The 22129-nt window shown below is 39.2% G+C and overlaps 1 protein-coding gene across 1 annotated transcript; it reads left to right on the top strand.

Moving 5' to 3' along the window:
* Positions 1-848: 848 nt before the first annotated feature.
* On the top strand, positions 849-19977 carry LOC134854764 (uncharacterized). Its single transcript, XM_063871121.1, has 3 exons — positions 849-1060; positions 18704-18915; positions 19820-19977. The coding sequence occupies exons 1-3, from the start codon at positions 849-851 to the stop codon at positions 19975-19977; spliced, it is 582 nt and encodes a 193-aa protein (XP_063727191.1).
* The last annotated feature ends 2152 nt before the right edge of the window (positions 19978-22129 follow it).

Raw genomic sequence — 22129 nt, 5'->3', positions numbered from 1 at the left:
AACCCGTACCCCGATGATCATTCACTGGTGAGTATACTAGATTTTGTTTTGATGTATACCTGTTTTTATTGCAATGTATCATTAACACGCCACTTGATGGGAATCGAAAAAAGGGCCAAAAAGTATCGGTCAAGGTATCTGTTTGCTTCAAAAAGATACTGCTCAATTGTTTTATTTCAATCCTTAAAATGAATAAAAAAGACAGAACAGCTTGATTTAGTCTGAAAACAAATTCTGGAATCATCAATTCGGAGCGAAAAACTGGGAGGGGGCAAGTTTAACAGCAGGTCTTGTTAGCTCTCCGGCGCGGGTTGTGACTTCCGCAGGCTTTTTACTTTTCCCCCACCTGCAAGTTTTTCTGTTCACATTGTTTGATTGTTACAAAAATTTGCTTGTTTAGATCATAACAAGCATATTTGATTGTTATAATGAGCCTGGTAAAACCTCTCGTTACACCATAATAGTCATGCTTATGTGAGATGGGGGTGGGGGAGGAAAGAAGCCTACAACTCAATTTACCAACACCGACGATGCCGAAGTAGAAAAGTAGAAACACAATTGTCTTCTCATGTTGTAAGCATTAAAAGCTTCCAAATATTTGTTGCTGAAGTTCGGCGGTTTTTTCAACATCATTCTGTGAAACTGGTGGTAAAGTACGCACTGATTTTGACTTACCCATGTTTTAATAATTTGACCTATTTTGGTTGCTGAAGTCTAAGCATCAAAATAGCACAGAATTTCAATGCAACAATTTAAAATACGACAAAATCATAATACAGAAAAAACTTGTTCCCCTTAAAATACTCCAGAAGTTTTTCAAATTCACAAACTAAATCTTTACTATCAAGATGTTTCTGAGCACAAATCATTTGTTTGTTTTATTCACCACTGGCTCAATGATGCTTCTTCTACCCGAAGTCTGGACATCGAGCGTGTGCTTGGACGGGTGGAGACTGATCGATGGTCTGCCAGGCAGGTGCTTCCTTTTCCCCGATGGCTACAAATCAATTAACTACTGGCTGAACGAGGATACTTACCGCTACTGTATTAAACTGAACCCGTTAGTTAAATTGGCTCTTTTTCCTTTCCACACATGCAATTTTTCGCAACTAAAGTGTTTATCATTGTAGTATTGTTAGCAAATTTGAAAAACTAGGCTCTTTTTTCTCCCCCCACCTGCAAAGTTTTGGAATTAAAATTTTTTTTCACAATGTTCGATTGTTCGATTTGTTATGAAAATTGTCAAACCACACTAATTAGGTCATGACAAAGCTCTTTTTCCTTCCGCTCCTCCCCCCCCCCCCAGCTTACTTAATTATCAACTTTATGCAGTGATGAGGATTCTTACAGGGTTAAGTATGAAGACCAAATTTGTTTGTCGTGGCTTAAATAGTCCGCATGCCATTATCCGATTGTTACAATTTTTGTAACTATCGCATCATGGGAAAAAGTGAAAGAACTCATGACAAACAGATTTGCTCTTCATAATTACCCTTGCAAAACCACTCGTGAAACCAGAAAGTTTAAGCTCATCCAAGGTTGGGGGCTTATGCGAAATTGGGGAGAGGGGGTGTGGATCGGAAAAAAACTGCTAATTTCAGTCTTATCTCTCCTATCATAACTTGATGAAAAAACTATATTTAACCCTCAACCCTCAGCAAATTCCTCCCCTTATAATAGAATAATCACAGCGATGTGGAGGGGCAGTAATTAACTAGTCTAGGCGGGTCTTTGTGGTGAATGACCCCTAAGTCTATTGTGGTGTTTGTAAAGAATCCTACTGTCGCTCATTTCCACTTTTACAGCTTCTAAAACATCTAATTGACAGAGATATTCACCGAGCCTGACGGCATAGCGCGTTGATGTGTAGTAAAATCAGCGCTAGGCAAATAACTAAAGACCATTCGTAAAATTTGCTTTGGTTCATCGTAGAGAAAACCTAAGGGGCTCCCCTGAGGATGTTAATGTCCGCACATTAATGTCCGCAATTAGATAATTGATCACTTATTAGCCTCAGAATATTCAAAACTGTTGTCTTTTGTCTTATTGTTCCGACTTTCAGTACGAAAGTAACGGAATATTTGTGCTCGGGGTGGGTTTTTTTCTTCAGACAAATTTCGACTTTTTAACTAGCCATTTTTGACGGAATTTTTTTATATCATTCAAAAGGTATTGTTGTCCTGAGCTTAAATTTGAAAAGATATTTTACCTGTGATTATTTTTCGTAAAGTTATGAGGGTTTAAAGATTGCCATTTTGGCCATTTTGACCAATTTGGGACAATTAACGCGCAATATATTTCGCGCTATTACCGCGTAAGCGGAGGTTTAATCCGTCTTATAAATCGTTCCAAATTGGTTGAACGAAGCTTATTTGTCATAATTGATTTGTTACAAGGAACGAAATCTATCTTTTTGTACTTTATATGGCGTGTGGGGGGATGATTTTCATTAAAAAATTTCAAATTTTAGAAAATTTTTTTTCATTTTGTTTTATTTCATTTGATTTTTCCATGTTATTACTGCTCCATAGACCTTAAGAGGCAGTCGGAACATTCAGGGCCTCGCCCTGATACGAGCACTCTTGCTAGTGTTTTATTTTCTTTTTGTTTTCCACTTTTGGTTGCCGTTTTCACATACGTCAAAACTTGAAGAGTGATCAAGTATCTAATGCACGGGCTTACATTTACAAGAGAAGTCAAATATAATCAACACAAACATCAGATTATTGAGCTTTAACCCTAGTTCTTACACTGTTTTAGGTGTTTTATGACTAAATGCGTGATTTTATGATTTCTTGTTTTTCCATGAGTTATGAGAACGCTAAAATAGTTTTTCAAAATTAAGATTGAAAAGTGAGAGGAGTGTGAAAGAGCCCTCGCCTGTGCTGTAACCGTAGTTTCTAGGGATTCAATGACCAGAGCACTCAATTATTTGATTGACCAAACTTCAAAGCTTTCTAAAGATGCCCTTGGTATCAACGTATGTTAATTTTAAAAAAAGAGCATTCTCGAAACTGTTACGGTCCTTTCTCAGTTCGGTGATATCAACGGTGATAGTCTGAATAGATTTCATTTTAAAAATTTTGGTAAATATTTTTGAAAAACAAAACTGGCGACGATAACAATATCTCTGTAAGTTACTGCAATTTATTGACCTTTCAGTTTTTTCTATGTGTTTTGTGGAAGTCAACGGACTTTTCACAACGCTTACCGGGGTTTGGTAAAATATCGGTGAAAATGTTTTCGTGTTAACAAATATGTTAACCGACTCGCTTCAGTCCCAGCTAGAGGATCAGCCTCAAATGAACAAAAACCTTCCTACGACTAAGCAATGGCTCTAGCGCCAGCGCCTCTTTTCAGGCTAGACTTCAAAGGAGCGGTTTATTTGATACTTAGAGTTCTCAAAACAGATGAGATTTTCACTGCCAGTCTTTTTTGTTAACCTTTGCAGTGGTGTTAAAACCGTACATGTTCAGACTTTCTTAATTGACAGTCAAGCAAAATAACTTTTCTGCAACTCATGAAAACGTGAAGTTTTTTCACATTGTATGGAGTACTCTACGACATTTCAAATCCGAACACCTATAGAGACTGAAAAACAGTAGTTAGTTTTGACTTCAATTTGAGGGTTGAGTTTTAAAAACTTGATCTGGCAGTGTCAGCGTTTTTGATATTGCGGGTTGACTGATCTCCGTTAGGGAACTGACGATGGCATTGCCAGATTACCGTGACTTGTTCTCAGATGCGTTGAAAATGTATGAACTGGATATACCGTTTTATTTCAGGAAAACGAAGCGGCTACACTCATTCTGCTGCTTGGATCAAATTTTTATAAAAAGATATTCAGCTGTAATTTGTTTTTTTTTGTCTTTGGCGGAAAATATAACTAGTCTGCAAAATCTACTTTCTTTTTTTTCACAACTTTAGCACGCTGAGCCGGCGTTTTTTCCCCAGTTAAAAAGAGAACATCCATAATGCTCACAGCAAAGTAAGACGTTTTGATCACTTTAGTGTTAGAAATGCAGATCTTTGTCACAGTCTTCTGCTTACTTGGTTCCGCTACGCTGAGTCTATTGAGCAATGATCGCAACTGCTCGTTTGTTGCGGCTTTTTTCCAGAGCTGCTCATCAAAATCGGTGGAAATTGAACAAATCTATCTTTGTCTCACGACTTTCCTTGACCATAATTCCTTTATGTTTGGCGGAATCTTGGTAACACCTCGATTGAGCGAAAACATGGTTTAAATCTTCCTATCACGAAAAAAAATTAAACAGCTTTCTTAGTTTTGACGCACGAGAGGCAAAAAACCTACCAAAATTATTGTTTATCTGTGTGGCCACAAGTCATTTATCTTTCTCTGGTTTTCTTCAAGTGTTTCCTCTAATTCAATGAAACATTTTTCTTATTCAACAATTTTTTCCAGCTCAAACTTTTGTTCTTGTTGTTATATATCCATTTAAAAAGTTTATTTTTAAGCTGAAGTTTAATTATTTTAGCAAAGGTTCAACTCATCTTTGAATCTCTTGGATTAGCTCAAAAATGATCAAAACTCTCGACTCTAAGGTTTGATTTTTGTTTTGCACTCTCTACCTCATGCAACACCTTTAGAGTTCAATTCAGTAATTTTTTTTTGCCCAGATTTAATACCTTTTCTTTGCTGGATGGGGTTCTGAATGTGTTAAGCTTCATCAAATAGCGATTCCTTCTTGGAATGAGCTTCATGAAAGAACCTACAACTTTTTTAAAAAATGTTAACAAGCTGTTTTTTGCCAATGAAGAAGAAACCAAAACCGGAAACTTTCAAACTTAGACTTTCAACAAAAGATAAAACATTTTATCTTGGCTTACTTATGCTGATAACATGTGCGACTTATTCAATTTTCCGCCGTGCGGGTTTTTCCAGATTTTACCATTTTTTCCGTATTAAATTACAGGTATGAGCACAACAACGAAGAATCTTTTTAAATTCTTGTCGTAGATCATTTGATGCAACTAAAAGTACCGACGGAAAACTTTCGTTTTTGTTCCGGCCTTTGAATCATTAAAAGAGGTCGAAATACTTAACATATAAAGCCCTTTCATTAGTAATTTGGACGATACCAGATAAATTTCGAAATTTTTTTTCTCGGCGTTTAGAAAAATTGGTTTGATAATTTAACTTTTGCTTGTTTTCGAGCTACAGAGATGAGCGTACAAGCTTATAATAGCCTAATTAGGCTTAGTTTAAGCAGTAAAAACTCGTGTACAGTTCGTTTTTTGAGTAGTTTTTAGCGTCATTTTGGAAATCAAAATGTCCAAAATTTCAAGGTTTTTTTTGCATACAATTTAGCAAAAATATGGAAGCTTTTTCCAACTTTTTTACAACTTTGTTTTCTTTTTTTTTGTCTGTTTTCTACTTAGCTTAAAACTACTACTGTAGAACATGCCTAAAACTTTGTTTTGTTCAAATTTTTTTTATCACACCCCACAAAAAAGTGGTACCACGCAGAACTTTGGCATTTTTCAATTCTTTGGTCGGAATATTGTGTGCTCCTTGTTAACAAGGGATAGTCAAAACGTTCCTGTTTAAGAGTTAATTCAACTGATTTCTAGTTCGCATAAATAAGACACTGAATTAGAGGTCAACACATAACAGCTAGACAGATCTAGACTGATTGACAGGCAGGTACCAAATCACACTTAATTATAATATGAGAACTCTCAGAGATGAGTAATAATGGGATAGCAACTAAATTGATTGACATCTAAATATGTAGCCCCTCACATTTCCGTACAGATGTAAAATTTAAATACATAGTAATTAAATTTAATATAGTAATTAATAACATTCAACCTGCCGCCACACTAGCACATCAACAACAAAACTTTGAGTTTTAGGCTTATGGCCATCCCTCTCCCTGGGTAACGAGTTTTGAATGAGTTTAAGTTTTAAGGTTTACTTGTTTCCTTCCCCTGGATATTTTCCTTTCTTTTCCGCCCCTTGGATATTGTCTATCAAGACTCTCGTTTCCTCTTGTTTAAGGTTTACTTGTTTCCTTCCCCTGGATATTTTACTTTCTTTTCCGCTCCTTGGATTTTGTCTATAATGACTCCTCCTATTTTATCCACTGGCTTCCTTCTTCTGGTACTTTTTCTTGTTCCCGAGCTTTCACTTCGACTGCCTGATTCCTCCTCTTGACTACTGTTTGTAAGGCATTCTCTCGCAACTAGCGCCGGTCGGTCCTGACTTTCCTTCCCTTGTTTCGCTTGTTTCGCTTGTTTCGTCGTTTTAGGCTTCTCTCTTGTTCCCGCTCCGTGTTCTAATACTACTGTACTACTACTTGGGCCTTGTCCCGCTGCAATTGCCTCGTGTCTCGCTAACACTTCAACTGGTAGACGTGCTGGTATAATATTGAGTGGCCGGTAATCCTCACTATCTGAACTGTCCGACTGAAATGTGGCTACAGGTACTTGCTGTTTGGCTTTTGGCCGCTTTGATTTCGGGCTCTCGATTGCCCCCTTCTTCGCACTCAATAGCATTTCCTTGAGCGTGGCCGGATTCCGTTTCTTGGGGAGGGTGTTCTTTGGCTTCAATGCCACTGCACTTTTCCTAATAACAGATCCGTTTTTCAGCTTGATGGTATGTTTAGACTCGGAGATTACATTAGATTTTAAGAGTTTATACCGATTTAAGATCCTGCTGGTGGTACGCTGATAGAGATTGCCTCCGTCTCCACTCCCTTGGATTTTAGGGCTTGCGTCTCCACTCCCTTGGATTTTCGGGTCAACCCCTGATACCTTCCCTCGGCAAGTTTCCATCTGCTGGTCGCTATCCAGAATGAGCGGTGCCTTTCTTAGTGCCGGAGAATATGTCAAGTCCGACGGTTCCTCCCAGTTTGAGTGCTGTGGAAATGCGATTGTGCTCATTTCAGGGTCATTTTCGTCTAAACACAAACATTTTTGTTTTAAGACGTTCTTCCAATTCAGATTTTCAGACTAGGTTTTTTTCGTAAGATTGCGTAACACGGTGTTTGCCTCACGGCCGTGGTGAGCTTCAAAGGGTGTTAGTTTAGTCGTTGCATTTTTGGAAAACCGTAACGCGCCAAGCGCTTTATCGACCACAGATTCTAGAGACTTATGCTCTTTTTCAGATGCATAAGTGAGGACAAAATTCTTCAAGCTCCCTATCGTTCTTTCCACTAAACCCGTACCCCGATGATCATTCACTGGTGAGTACACTAACTCGATGCCTTCTCTGTTGCAGAAGCTTTTAAATTTATTAGATGTAAAACATGATCCCTGATCGACGTGGATTTTCCGAGGTACTCCATGTTGAGTTATGTATTTATCGTGAAATTTTAAAACTTTGTCTGAAGTATTGGTGGTAGTAACCATCGCTGATGGTCACCTCAAAAAACGGTCCGTAGCAACTATGACATATTTCTTACTTTCAATTAAATAACTTTTTGGCCCCCAGAAATCTAACTGTATACATTCATTTGGTTCCCTTGGTTCAGGGACCTTACCCACGTCTCCCTTGTAATAATGGGATGAGTAATAATGAGATGAGTAATAATGGGATAGCAACTAAATTGATTGACATCTAAATATGTAGCCCCTCACATTTCCGTACAGATGTAAAATTTAAATACATAGTAATTAAATTTAATATAGTAATTAATAACATTCAACCTGCCGCCACACTAGTACATCAACAACAAAACTTTGAGTTTTAGGCTTATGGCCATCCCTCTCCCTGGGTAACGAGTTTTGAATGAGTTTAAGTTTTAAGGTTTACTTGTTTCCTTCCCCTGGATATTTTCCTTTCTTTTCCGCCCCTTGGATATTGTCTATCAAGACTCTCGTTTCCTCTTGTTTAAGGCTTACTTGTTTCCTTCCCCTGGATATTTTACTTTCTTTTCCGCCCCTTGGATTTTGTCTTTAATGACTCCTCCTATTTTATCCACTGGCTTCCTTCTTCTGGTACTTTTTCTTGTTCCCGAGCTTTCACTTCGACTGCCTGATTCTTCCTCTTGACTATTGTTTGTAAGGCATTCTCTCGCAACTAGCGCCGGTCGGTCCTGACTTTCCTTCCCTTGTTTCGCTTGTTTCGCTTGTTTCGTCGTTTTAGGCTTCTCTCTTGTTCCCGCTCCGTGTTCTAATACTACTGTACTACTACTTGGGCCTTGTCCCGCTGCAATTGCCTCGTGTCTCGCTAACACTTCAACTGGTAGACGTGCTGGTATAATATTGAGTGGCCGGTAATCCTCACTATCTGAACTGTCCGACTGAAATGTGGCTACAGGTACTTGCTGTTTGGCTTTTGGCCGCTTTGATTTCGGGCTCTCGATTGCCCCCTTCTTCGCACTCAATAGCATTTCCTTGAGCGTGGCCGGATTCCGTTTCTTGTGGAGGGTGTTCTTTGGCTTCAATGCCACTGCACTTTTCCTAATAACAGATCCGTTTTTCAGCTTGATGGTATGTTTAGACTCGGAGATTACATTAGATTTTAAGAGTTTATACCGATTTAAGATCCTGCTGGTGGTACGCTGATAGAGATTGCCTCCGTCTCCACTCCCTTGGATTTTAGGGCTTGCGTCTCCACTCCCTTGGATTTTCGGGTCAACCCCTGATACCTTCCCTCGGCAAGTTTCCATCTGCTGGTCGCTATCCAGAATGAGCGGTGCCTTTCTTAGTGCCGGAGAATATGTCAAGTCCGACGGTTCCTCCCAGTTTGAGTGCTGTGGAAATGCGATTGTGCTCATTTCAGGGTCATTTTCGTCTAAACACAAACATTTTTGTTTTAAGACGTTCTTCCAATTCAGATTTTCAGACTAGGTTTTTTTCGTAAGATTGCGTAACACGGTGTTTGCCTCACGGCCGTGGTGAGCTTCAAAGGGTGTTAGTTTAGTCGTTGCATTTTTGGAAAACCGTAACGCGCCAAGCGCTTTATCGACCACAGATTCTAGAGACTTATGCTCTTTTTCAGATGCATAAGTGAGGACAAAATTCTTCAAGCTCCCTATCGTTCTTTCCACTAAACCCGTACCCCGATGATCATTCACTGGTGAGTACACTAACTCGATGCCTTCTCTGTTGCAGAAGCTTTTAAATTTATTAGATGTAAAACATGATCCCTGATCGACGTGGATTTTCCGAGGTACTCCATGTTGAGTTATGTATTTATCGTGAAATTTTAAAACTTTGTCTGAAGTATTGGTGGTAGTAACCATCGCTGATGGTCACCTCAAAAAACGGTCCGTAGCAACTATGACATATTTCTTACTTTCAATTAAATAACTTTTTGGCCCCCAGAAATCTAACTGTATACATTCATTTGGTTCCCTTGGTTCAGGGACCTTACTCACGTCTCCCTTGGGTAACAACGATTTTAGGTTCTTACCCGTGTCCATGCACTGCTGACAGTACGTGGCCTTCGCTGCCAAAATCCGATAGATGTAGGGGTACCAAACATCACGCGCTGCTTCAAACATTTTCTTTTTACCATGATGGTAATAATGTATTCGGGATTCAATTGGGACTTGCAGTGGCAAGGTAATGACCAGCCGTCCATCTAACCAAACACAAGCATCTCGTAGTGACAAGTCGTTTGCGTATTGAGCCCAGTACTTTCCGATCTTCAGCAGCTCGTCCTTTAAATTAATCTTTTTCTCCAATGCTTCCTTGACTCGTAACAAATTCACATCCGCTGGTATGTTGGAGGCAACAAATTCCAAATTAAATAGTTCTGGTAACGCCTGGAATTTCTTAATAACTTTGCAATCACGCGGAATGATAGACATAATTTGCTGAGTAGGGTAAAAAGTAGGAAAAAGCTCGCCCGGAAACTTCGAAGGGATAGAAAGTACTGCGTTAATCTTTGAATCTCGTGTATTTTTCGTAATAGCAACAATTTCTGGGTTAATAACAGTAATTTCATCGCTACGCATGAGGGTTTCATCTATTCTAAGCGGAGAGTTGATTTGAGAATCTAATCTAATCGGAGAGTTAGTAATCGGAGAGTTAGTTTGAGAATCAATTTCAATCACCGGAAAAGAACAAGTCGAGTTATCGTCCATTTTGTTTAAATTCTTTAATTTACGCTGATTTAACCTTCTTCCAAGGGAACGACGACATAAAGAACACACTGAATGTCCCCTGGCTTTCGTTGATTTAAGCGGTATGCAAATTTTTTTTCTCGGCGTTTAGAAAAATTGGTTTGATAATTTAACTTTTGGTTGTTTTTGAGCTACCACGCAGAACTTTGGCATTTTTTCAATTCTTTGCTTGGAATATTGTGTGCTCCTTGTTAACAAGGGATAGTCAAAACGTTCCTGTTTAAGAGTTAATTCAATTGATTTCTAGTTCGCATAAATAAGACACTGAACTAGAGGTCAACACATAACAGCTAGACAGATCTAGACTGATTGACAGGCAGGTACCAAATCACACTTAATTATTATATGAGAACTCTCAGACATAAGTAATAATGGGATAGCAACTAAATTGATTGACATCTAAATATGTAGCCCCTCTCATTTCCGTACAGATGTAAAATTTAAACACAGGGGCTCAGAGATAAGTAATAATGGGATAGCAACTAAATTGATTGACATCTAAATATGTAGCCCCTCTCATTTCCGTACAGATGTAAAATTTAAACACATAGTAATAAAATTTAATATAGTAATGAATAACATTCACCCTGCCGCCACACTAGCACGTCAACAGTTATGGTCCGTGATAACTGTAAAAGATCTTCCTAAAATGTAGTTTCTGAAATATTCAGACCCCATACCACTGCCAGCATTTCAAGCTCGTTTGTAGAGTATTTTCTCTTGGCTGCGTTTAAGAATCGCGATGCGAATGAGATTGGGCGCCACCCTTCTGTACCCAACTGCTCCAAAACTGCTCCAAGGCCATTATGGCTTGCATCGCAAATAACTCTAATGGGTTTATGAATATCGAAATGTTTTAGTTCAACACGGTTTGCGACCCCCAATTTAATGCTTTGAAAGGCATTTTCACATTCCGCGGTCCAGTTATACTCATTCTTCTTGCTGAGAAGTGGCCTTAAGGGAGCTGACATTTCAGCTACAGCCTGTAAGTTTTTATGCAGGCTGTGAATTGAGCCCATAAATGATTTTAATTGAGTAACTGTTTTAGGAGCCGTTAATGCGTCAATCGGTGATGTCTTACGTTTAAGAGGCGTTACCCTCGTTTCGGTTATACGATGACCGAGCCACTCACATTCTCGTTTCGCAAACTCGCATTTTGGTAATTTTAACCAGATGTTTTCGCGATTTAATTTTCTGAGAATTTTTTGAACCAACGAGATGTGTTCCACTTCAGTTCCCTTGGTTGTTAGCAAAATATCATCAAAAAAAGCGTTCGGTTGGGGAGTTCGTTCAAAATTGAGTCCATCACCCGTTGGAACTCTGCCGGCATGGACGTTAACCCGTAAAATCCTGTCCGAAATTGGTATGTTCCTTTCGACCGTCCGCCCACCAAGGAAAAGTTGCAATGTACGCTTGTTTCCCCATTAAGTGGTAGTTGCCCATAAGCGTACGTTAGATCCATCGTGGCAAAATACACCTCCCCTTGTTTTTTCTCGGAAATAAGTTGTCCTATTGTATCTACAAGTTTTCTATGTTTGGCATTTCGTATTTGTTTTTATGAACTTGTTTATTAAGTTCTCGAGATTCCAATGCTAATTTCACGGACCCGTCTTTTTTTACGGTGATGACGATCGGAGAAACAAAATATCGATCCGAACATTCTTTCAACTTTTCTACATGTCCCTGAGTTAGTAGCTTATCAATCTCCTTGTCCACTTTTTCTTGGAGCGTTACTGGCACTCTCCGTCCCTTCTGCTGCACTGGTACAAAGTTTTTAAAAAATTCTGCTTGAACTTCCGAATTTTCTAATTTTTCCGATCCTAGTAAAAAGTTTTGGGAATAGCTTACTAAAGTATAGTTGCCACTGGTCCATCTGCTCATCCTCCGATTCTACAACGTGCTCTTTCTCAAATGAACTGTCTTCCATCCCCTGGATGTTCATCACTGCCCCCCTTGGATCTGCTTGCGTCAACTGGAGTCCGAGTTTCCCCATCAAAAACTCGAACTTCTGCTTTCGTCTTCCAGCCGTTGCATGCCAACTCAAGCTCCATTCTTCCTAGCATTTTGATCCGATTGTTGCTGTAGTCCCCAAACTCGTCAGCTTCAGTGTCATCTTGTTTCAAATTGATTCCCGCTCGTCCCACTGTTTTCCTCAAGTCATCCAGTGTTGATATGGATATTGGCGATCCACTGTCGATCCTGATGTTCATCGGGTGTCCATTAATATATATTTTAAGCTTAGGTCCGGCATTTTTCAATAGTGTCTCTTTCTAACGTCTAATTGCCATCACCATGTTGTCGTCTGAACTTTTCGATGACCAGCTGTGATGTTCTCGTTTAACAAAGCCTACTGAATTTGCCGCAACTTGTGACCCCACGTCATCCGAGGGAGTATCCTCTTCATCAAATGGCTCATCCCCTTGGATTAGTCCAACCCTCCTCCCCCCCCCCCGTGACTGTCGTTTTCCCCGACAAGTCCTCTCAAAGTGCCCGGCGTTTTTGCAAACAATGCATGTGACGGCTCTTGCTGGGCATCGTTGTCGGTGTTCTGGAGTGAAGTTCGGTTGATCGCAACATCTCCGTTCCTGCATTCGTTCTTGTGTTCGACCTCCCCCCCCCCCAGATTTGGGTATTGGCCTTGGCATTCCTCGTCCCCTGGATCCACGAATATTGTTGATTGGTTCCGTTTTGATCTGCAGAGAACCACCTGGCGATGGATAGGCCGTTCCCGTGGAGCCGGATGCGACGCCCTTGTAAATCTTTGCATACTTGTCTCCTCTTTCATACGACATTGCGATTCTTAATGCTTCCTCCGGAGTCTTAGTTTCCCGACACAGCTTGTTCTGTGCGTCCCTGTTCCTCATATTGAATATAAATATGTCTCTCACCATTTTCCGCTCTTGGGTACCCAAATTGCATCTCGCCGCCATTCCGCTGAGTTCTGCATAGAACGATTCCAAACGTTCTCCCTCCTTTTGTTTCCTGGACAACATCTGGTACATCTCATACGTCTCGTTCCGCTCTTTTTGGAAAAGAGCTACACAAGCATCTAAAAATCGTGGACATCGTATTGTTTCCATATTCAAGTGTGAATGCTGATTATGCAAGGCCCGCTGTCCCTCGTGTCCGAGGCATAGGTACAGATTCGATATCAGTGTACGTTCACCCTCTTCCCTTGGTTTGCCACCAATTTCTCCAAGGTCATTAATCTGCGCCTCAGTCAATGTTGACGGAAAGTAAAATTCCGACGAGAGTGATCCATGTTTTGCCACCATTGCCCAATGAAATTTTTGCTTCCAATGCTCCCATAAAAGTTGTGGTTCCGCCTGATTCGGAGGCCAGAATGCCACAATTCCAAGGGGGTTTTTCCCCCACCATCTGCTTGCTGCGCCATAACAAGGGATAGTCAAAACGTTCCTGTTTAAGAGTTAATTCAACTGATTTCTAGTTCGCATAAATAAGACACTGAACTAGAGGTCAACACATAACAGCTAGACAGATCTAGACTGATTGACAGGCAGGTACCAAATCACACTTAATTATAATATGAGAACTCTCAGAGATAAGTAATAATGGGATAGCAACTAAATTGATTGACATCTAAATATGTAGCCCCTCACATTGTACAGTAACTGGCTATCTTGTTTCTTTTTGGAATCGTTATACATCTCTCTTTTCAATCAAAAATGGAAAACCCGCGTCCATCTTACTCTTTGCGTTGACAAAATTCTTTAGCTGTTATAAGGTTTCTATAGCTTAGAAAAATTTCTCGAAGAATCAGATGATGAAATGCCCACTTAATGGTTTGTTCATTGCATCGTGCAAACTAGTTATATCCTAACGTGATCTGAGAATTTGCTTCAGCTGATGTTGAACGTTTTATCTTTTGCGAGGTTAACGGAGTTGTGATTTAGATTAAGACCGGAGACTGCGAAGTTCGATTGTGAAACTCGTTTCTAGGACGAGGCCTCTGCCATACGTGTAGCTTTGTAAGAGGAGCCGACACCAATTATGAAAAGTGATTAATGATATACTTAGACTTAAATAAAAAGGTGGGGGTTGATCAAACCGGAACCTGAATTTTGATCACAAGGGATCTGTTTGTTACAAAAACTATGTTACTTCTGTTTGAAGCTAATGCATATCGCTGGCTCAGTAATTCACTGTTTCTAGATATCTTGATGCTACTCAAGTTTTTGATAGCTTAGAAGTTATTCACGGCCAACACTCAGGATATCAAAATTTCACCAAATTTCACAAATACCAGCAAATCCATTTTTGTCATTCGCATTTTAACAGCACATAAGTTTGATATTGGTTCAAATACAAAAAACAATCATCCATTTTAGCTGGCAGTTTGAGGAATTGAGTCAAAAATGGCTAAATGGTTTCCTATGCAAGGTGCCGCTGGGAAAACTATAAGTTTAATTTGAACAAAACTTTTGGAGCTACAACTAAAGACATCTCTTCAAGCGTCATCAGATAATGAGCAGCGTCATAAGGAGGCTAATTTTTTGGTACTTCAATGCAACCAACACAAATTGTTTATCAATCGGATTCTGGACAATTCAGGTACCCTGAGCCTCTTAGTTAAAATGCTCTCAGTCGCCAAAAAGGGTTCTCTGCCTAAAAGGAAACGTCATGCTAGGTTGGTAATCTCCTCCAGTGGCACAAATGATTCGGCCAATTGCACAGCACAATCAACTAAGCTTCTTTAACCGACGAAGTAAAAATTATTTGTCTAGTCATACTAAGTTTGGGAAAAAGTAGTTCTTCCATGGCAGACCTTGCCTACAGCAAAAAAAATTTATAAGATGACCAAATTATGGCCGGCCACAGAATGCTATAGCCGCACATGGATATCAACAATCTGAAAAATCCAACGTAACTGGTGAAAGCCAAATTTACTAGATTTCAATGCTTGGTTAAATAACAGAGCAGAAGTGCAAGAATAAACAGGAAACATGTCTGGTAAATCTTAGGTGGAGGAAATAATTAAGTCTACAGCAGAGATACCGTTTTTGCTACAACTACAGAAGTTTACGAGACAAATTTTGAGTTTCCGACTTTTGTTCTTTTAAAGACAAACTTGGGTTGTGGAAGTGCTCTGTTCTTCAGGAGAAAACCTCGAAACAGAGCATATTTTTCAACAGAAAAAAACTTTGTTTTTGGAAGCCACTTATTCCTTAGTGTTCTCGAGCTAATTAATGCTCTAAACCAGACTGCACACGCACCAACACTTTGGTCACCAGAAAATGGTCTCCTGGAAAAGCTTACTGTCCATTCTCATGCTTGGGACTGTGTTCGAAATCCTATCAATGATTGCCTGACGCTATTTGATTTCAGATCAAGCTATTCTTAAGTCTCCATTAAAGGATATGTCATTTTGTTTTCAATCTATCAGGCAAAGATCTATATCTGACAGACAATAGTATCAACGTAACTAATTCGTTAAATTGAAGCAGCAGTTTCAGATTAACGTGTTTGCTAATTCGACGAAATCGAAAATAAATTCCAATTCACTGCCTTCCTTCAGAAAACAAACCCGAGGTCAGAACTGATACATTTCATCTTACCGCTTTACAAAGAAGTGTCTTAGTCTAGCTCCGATGCGTTCAATTACTTTTAACAACGCCGATGTAGGCTTGATAATTGGTTAGGCCTTTATTCCACGCTAAAAAATCAAAACAAGTATTAAAGAGTGACGCTAGTCCGACCAACTGATCCGTTTCCGTATGTATTTCAAAACGTTGGTTTTAATTGAACCACTACCGACAGCCTCTTCAAGTGCAGCATAGAAAACAAGGAACATCAAAAACGGCTTGGAAGATGAAAACATCTTGGTACGAGCTAGAGTCGTAAGATGCAACCCAGCATGTAGACCCTTTGACCAAAAAGCACCTGAACTACTCGATTGTCTGCGTTTTGTAATGGTAAAAAGTTTCTGGGTGGAAGAAATGACACTTGGCCAGATGATTACTTCTCAACGCACGTTCCTACCTACGAATTGGAAACCGCAGGAAAAATAATGGTATTTCTTCGCTTTCCAGTGATGAATCCTGACACACTGTCCGTAGTCCTGGAAAGCCTTTATAATGGCGACGACTTTGGGACTCTTTATAAAATAAATGCGTATGCTTCGAATCAAAAATTAGGCAGCTCGTAACATTTGTCAGCAAAATTTTTTTAAATTATTTTATTAGCGATTGGCCTTAAGTTTACTAAGTTCAAAAATAATGTCCTATAATTAAAAAAACTTTAAGCCCGTTCTGCAAAATGTTATCATCAAATGTTTTAAGTTATGGAGAAACGTCTTTACTTGTTATTGCTCTCAATTATCAACATGAGGATACCCTGTTTGTAAGCAGTGGTTTAGCACCTTGGAGCTTTCGCATTTTTATTGGATTTGTTGTTTTTTTTGTTACTTTTTGGTAATACACTGTTACATAAATATAATTCAAAAATCACAATTTACTAGGTTTTTGGGCAAAAATTTCCAACAGTGCTCAAGACTTTTTGATGAATTTTGTACACAAATTTGGGGTCAGCGATGTAAAATAAGGCAAAATAAAAGAACTTCCAGTAGTTCAATTTCATCAGAAAACTAAACAAAATCAAATTGCACACATAAAAACAAGATTTTGGGTTTGTTGAGCCCGAACGTTTCTGTAATGTTTACCGTAGCTTGAGGATTCAGGATGATTTTACTTTTTCAAAAGTGTAGCCAACACAGTGCACAAAAAATCACAATCTAACACTCAAGTTCGACCAACGAAGTCAGAAAAGCCACATCGTGATTCTGATTCAGTTTCTGATCGTGTTAGAATGTGATGGTTCTCGCTACTGAGTGGCGGACAAATGTTCTGAGCTGAACGTGCTTTTTCGAGGTTAATGATGAATACGTTGATAGTCAGTATGATTTTCAATTCAAAAATGTCGGTAATTTTGTTTGTAAAAAATGGCTCGCTTCTTATGTAAAAAACTTTTTCTGACATGTCAACCGTTTTCGATATGTGAGTTTCGAAGGAATCAATTAAATTTTTAAAAAATTTATTTTTTTCCCAATGTTTTGCAAATTTTTTCATTGTTTTTTTTTCATTTACTTTCTTCATTCCGAGGAACAACAGACCGTTCCGAGAGGAGTGCCTTCAAGTGGAGTACCGGATTTCAACGAAATCTCTTCAACAGTAGAAGTTCATGTTACCGCTGAAAATGACAAGGTCATGATCTGCACCGACTCGCAATACTTGACAACCGCCCTCGGGATTGACATCGAAGACATCATCCGTATAAGACGACAACCAGACTTCATAAACCGTCAAATCGTGGCCACATGGAGATCCCTGGAATCTAGATCGCAGAAAGACTAGCAAACGATGCTACAACCCTGTAAGGCGACCACAGACCAATTAATTTCAAGACCATAAAAAGATCTATCACCGACATCATACCAAAACATGATAGGACTAGAGCGGTCGACGCCAAGTACTTAGCAAAACGCGACGAAGCCATTGTGACCAACCGAAAAGACGCCGTTATGCTAGCAAGGCTGAGTGCAGGCCATAGAATGCAGCGGGCAGCGTATAAGCATTTGAAGGATCCAACGATCGAGAGGTGCGGTGAAGATAATGAAACCCTTGAGCACTGGTTACTCGAGTTCCCCGGCACAATGGCAGCGAGACACGATATATTCGGCGACTACAGAGTGGACCTCTCGATCATGACTGAAGATCCAAAAGGAATGGAATGATAGAGCTGGCGAATCGATGTCTTTAGTAGACTAGAATTCGGCTCCCACAGACAAATCTAAAAAGCAACAACAGAGCGTGTCAAAAAAAAATTGGGTCAAATTTTTTTTTGGTTTGTATTTGATCTCAAGAACTCATCTTTGGCGCACAAAAATGAAGCTTTGAAATGAATTATTTTCCAGTTTCCCCCATTTTCTAGTTTTCTCGATACTCCTACATGCTTTTCAGACTATATGATTGCTTTTCTTTAGTAAAATTTGAAGAAAAACCCATCTTTCATAGTGAATTTCTTCACCGAGCAAAACCTCACTGGATTACGACCATGTTGAAATGTTTCTTCAGAGAGGCAACTCTAAGATGGCGAAAAAGGTCTTTTTAAGAGTTTTGAGAAGGTTAGAAACGTTTTTTTTGCCCGGCTGAAAGTAAAGTCAGCGTTTTTTGCTTCTTGTAGAAAATGGTTTCAGTTTTTTACTCGACCTACAATAGGTCAAAAAATTTAATCGGCATTGATAGTGTTGCCTCGGTCGGACTGGATAGTTTTGCCGCACTCTGAAGCTACGGGCACGGATCACAATAATTCTTGAATAAGTTATTCGATTAACTCCCAAGCCAGCTTTTTCAAGTATCAAGAAAAAGTGAACAGAAATATACGTGAGCCAATATGAGCTCAAACATTTTTACCAACTTACACCTCCCACTGGCCAACTTAACCCCTCCCCCGTCCCTCTTCCACTTATCCTCCATCAAACCCAGCCCCCACTTAATCGCATCCCCGCCCCCACTAACCCCCCATCCACCCTCTCCTAGACAACCAGGTACTAGCTAGCTCTTATGCCCCCTCGCACTTTCCGGTTTTAGGATGTATTATTCCTCAATGTTCGAGCCAAGCAATCCGGAGGAACTGTACACAATGTGGAACTATTTGAACCAATTTGTGGACTGCTATCAGCCTCCCAACTGCTACTTCTGGACTAATTTCGCCTACGACGGACAACCTGACATTCCTGGGAGCTGCTGGGTCAGCCTCACAACCATTTTGCCATTGCCACCCGGTCCCTGGTGGTATCCCGGTTAGAGACGTGTGACTTTTTTCTCGAAATGAAAATGTGTTTAGTGTCGGAAAATAGTATAATCAGTGGATGGATCTTCATGGATGTTTCTTAGATCTTTCGCCCTTCTGTTTCAATTTTCCAACAGTTTTCGTTATGTTTTTTATTGTTTGCAACGGCCCGTAACCCCCTGCCTTCGAAATCAAATTTAAAAAGAAATTGTTTCAAAAGAATCATGATGCAATGGAACTTGGTATCACGCGCGTTAAGCCGCATAAATACTCGTAGAGAAACTCGCAATGAAACTAGAAGTTTTGAAATTTGTGGGGGGGGGGGGGGTTCAATGCATCATGTCACTAATTAAGTACTCTAGTATTAGTTTGCACCTTCTCAGAACATGCCAATGTCTCTTTGTTTTAATTTGCTGAGATCAGTAAAATTGTTGAAAAGGTTTGTTCGAAGCTATATTTACCGGGGCAACAACTTTCACTTTCATGGCTAAATGCTTGATGTTACGAAGTTAGCAATGAAAAATAAATTTGTTCACTCTACCAATTTTCATTGCATTTTAAGAATGTTAGATTGGTTTTTCAAAATTGAATAAATCATGCATTGCTCTAGGCATAAAAAAACAATACAAAAAATGCTTTTTCTGCGTCTTCGAAAAAAATATCAACATTTGTGTTTCCACCTTACGCTGGATTACCTTACGCGTACGTTAAAAAAGTTTAAACTTGAACAATTTTGAAACTTTTCTTGACATTCAAATCAGAATATTAGTTTTGCAGTGATATTTTAAAACAATTATTCTATCTGACAAAAATCACGCGAAAAGCCGATGTTACCCGATATAAATTTCTAAGCAACCTACAGCCCCCTCCCATCAAAAAGCATAAGGTTTAATGAACTTCATTCTGTTATTCAGGGCAGCCGGGGGACTTCTGGCCGAACCGGTTCTGCACAATGTCTAAGTCAACTACTAACAATCTGTTTGCGGTGGAGCAGAAAGATATGGCCATGATTATTTGCCAGTACATCATTGATCCCTATGGTTATCCAGCGATGAATAGAACAGTCACTTGAATGTCCGAACAGTTTGACCAAGCGTTACTACGAAATAAGACTGAAAAACTTTGCTTTTCTTGTAAATGAATAGCCGGAAAGTGCTTTTTTTTAGGTTCCCACAACTTGCAAACTTCAATAAAATGTTCAAACGTGGTTCATACGGCAATTTGGACGTTAAAAAAGTCGTAAACATGTTAACTTGTTCATGTGAAACTTTTTATTGCAGTTTAGAACATGAAAAGTCCTTTCAAAACGAAAAAACTAAAAGGAAAGAACCGTTTTTAAAAGTATTTAGCTGACATTTTGCTTTGTTATACTATGAAGTTAGCCCTGCCTGAAAAAAAGTCACGCGTAAATGTTGTCCAGAGAGTCAAAAAGCCCAATATTACAAGTAATTTGAAAAAACTACATCGGGGAGTTCTGTCTACCTCAAAAACAAAAATTTTATGATACCTAGAAGCAAAACTGTCTCTTTTTACGGTTCATTAGAAAAGTAAAAGTCGTTTTCCAAGTTTGTTAGTCTTTTTTAAGAAACAACCAATGTGTTTATGCCAATGCACTGACTCATGTTCTTTCATTTAAACAGAAATCTCTTCAATCATTTGGAACTCATAGATGAAAGAACTCAAAAAGGACTCATTTGGATCTCGAAAAGAACTTATAGAAGGGGTTCCATATGAGAAATTGATTAAAACGGAATTTTGAAATATACAACGATGAGCTCAAGGTAACAAAATCTGACGAGCGCGTCCCAAATGCTTGACTATACTACTAGCCTACAGATACTACAGCTAAATGCACAAAGTCTTATAGAGAGTCAAAGACGCTTTAAACTCGCTAATGCTATACAAACTAATTCCTACAATGTAATAAGTTTCTGTGATACATGGCTAAACGACAAAAGTTTAAATCAGAATTTTTTTTACAAGACTACCTTATTTAACGATCTGACAGAAAACAAGAAACATCTCACAATTCCCTTGGTGTTGTTATTGTTGGTTTGCAAGAAGGTTTGCAAGAAGAACCAAGAAGAAATACTTATTTTCTTTCTACATTCCACCATCTGACAGCCGCTATCGATACAAAACCGAGAAATTTGAAAAAAAAATCCCAAAAGGCAGTAAAGCCATAATATGTGGTGACATCAACTTTCCCCCGCAAAATGGGACAGCTTCTGGAGTCCGGACACTAACAAACAAAAACTATTAGATCTTTTTGAAGATTGACTGTTTCAGTAAAGCGTAGAGTTTCCAACGCGTGGCATGAGCACTTTAGATGCTCTACTCTACCAAAATTGCACTGTCTTCTCTACTCGCGATGATGAATCTGACAAGATATATGACTGCTCAGACCACTACTCCGTAATATCTACCCTTGAATTGAAATACCTTGAAGTCTCTCCAAAGAAAGAAAAACACTACAACCATACTTCTAGAAATTAAAACGCTGTCTTAGAAAGTATGGATGAAATTATTTTCGAACCCAACTGCTACACAAACATAGACAACGTGTACAATGAGGTTTAGGAGTATCTCTACTATTTAATAAATGCTTATGTACCCAAGAGAACAAAATTCAGGCAATCTTTTCTTCCATGGATTAAATCCATCACTTCAAACAAAAATAAAATGTTAGAGACTCAACGAAGACTACTTGAAAGACGACTCACAAGCTACAAGAGCAAGACAGGATATGTTATCAAAATTCAGTCTTTGGATCAAGAAACACGAACAGCATTAATCAGCATTTAAAACATATAAACCGATCCGCTAAAATTCCAGCAACTCTTCGTCACCTTCCCTAGAAAAGGCAAGTTCATTCAATGAACTCTGTAAGTCTGTTTTCTCACCCAGAGAAAAAGCTTCCGCATAAATGATTTGGCGAACACAATTGACGTTAAATCGCCGACTCTAAGTAATTTCTCTATCTCTATTAATGTAATCAAAAATCTCCTTGATATTATCGATACGATCAAAACGCTGGGAGCAAATGGCTTGCCGCCTATGTTCTTCTATCAATTCAGTAGTCAAATGTGCAAAATTCGGAACAAGCTCTCTGAAAATGTGAAGCCCCTGCCCAAGCTTCCAGCATCTTGGAAAACTACAGCAGTAGTACCTGTATTCAAGAAGGGTGATCCCAGAACTGTGGAGAACTATCGCGCGATTTCACT

This window comes from Symsagittifera roscoffensis, chromosome 9 (genome assembly GCF_963678635.1).
Source record: "Symsagittifera roscoffensis chromosome 9, txSymRosc1.1, whole genome shotgun sequence".
In the NCBI taxonomy this organism is placed as follows: domain Eukaryota; kingdom Metazoa; phylum Xenacoelomorpha; order Acoela; family Convolutidae; genus Symsagittifera; species Symsagittifera roscoffensis.
Note: the sequence above shows the minus strand (reverse complement) of the source record. Positions and strands in the feature narration are given on the sequence as shown.

Bases quoted from the DNA above. Each gene is read 5' to 3' on its own strand.
- LOC134854764 (XM_063871121.1), top strand. From the start codon at position 849: ATGTTTCTGAGCACAAATCATTTGTTTGTTTTATTCACCACTGGCTCA. The intron at 1,061-18,703 runs GTTAGTTAAATT...TTCCGGTTTTAG, and splicing joins TACTGTATTAAACTGAACCC to GATGTATTATTCCTCAATGT. The intron at 18,916-19,819 runs GTTAGAGACGTG...TCTGTTATTCAG, and splicing joins CGGTCCCTGGTGGTATCCCG to GGCAGCCGGGGGACTTCTGG.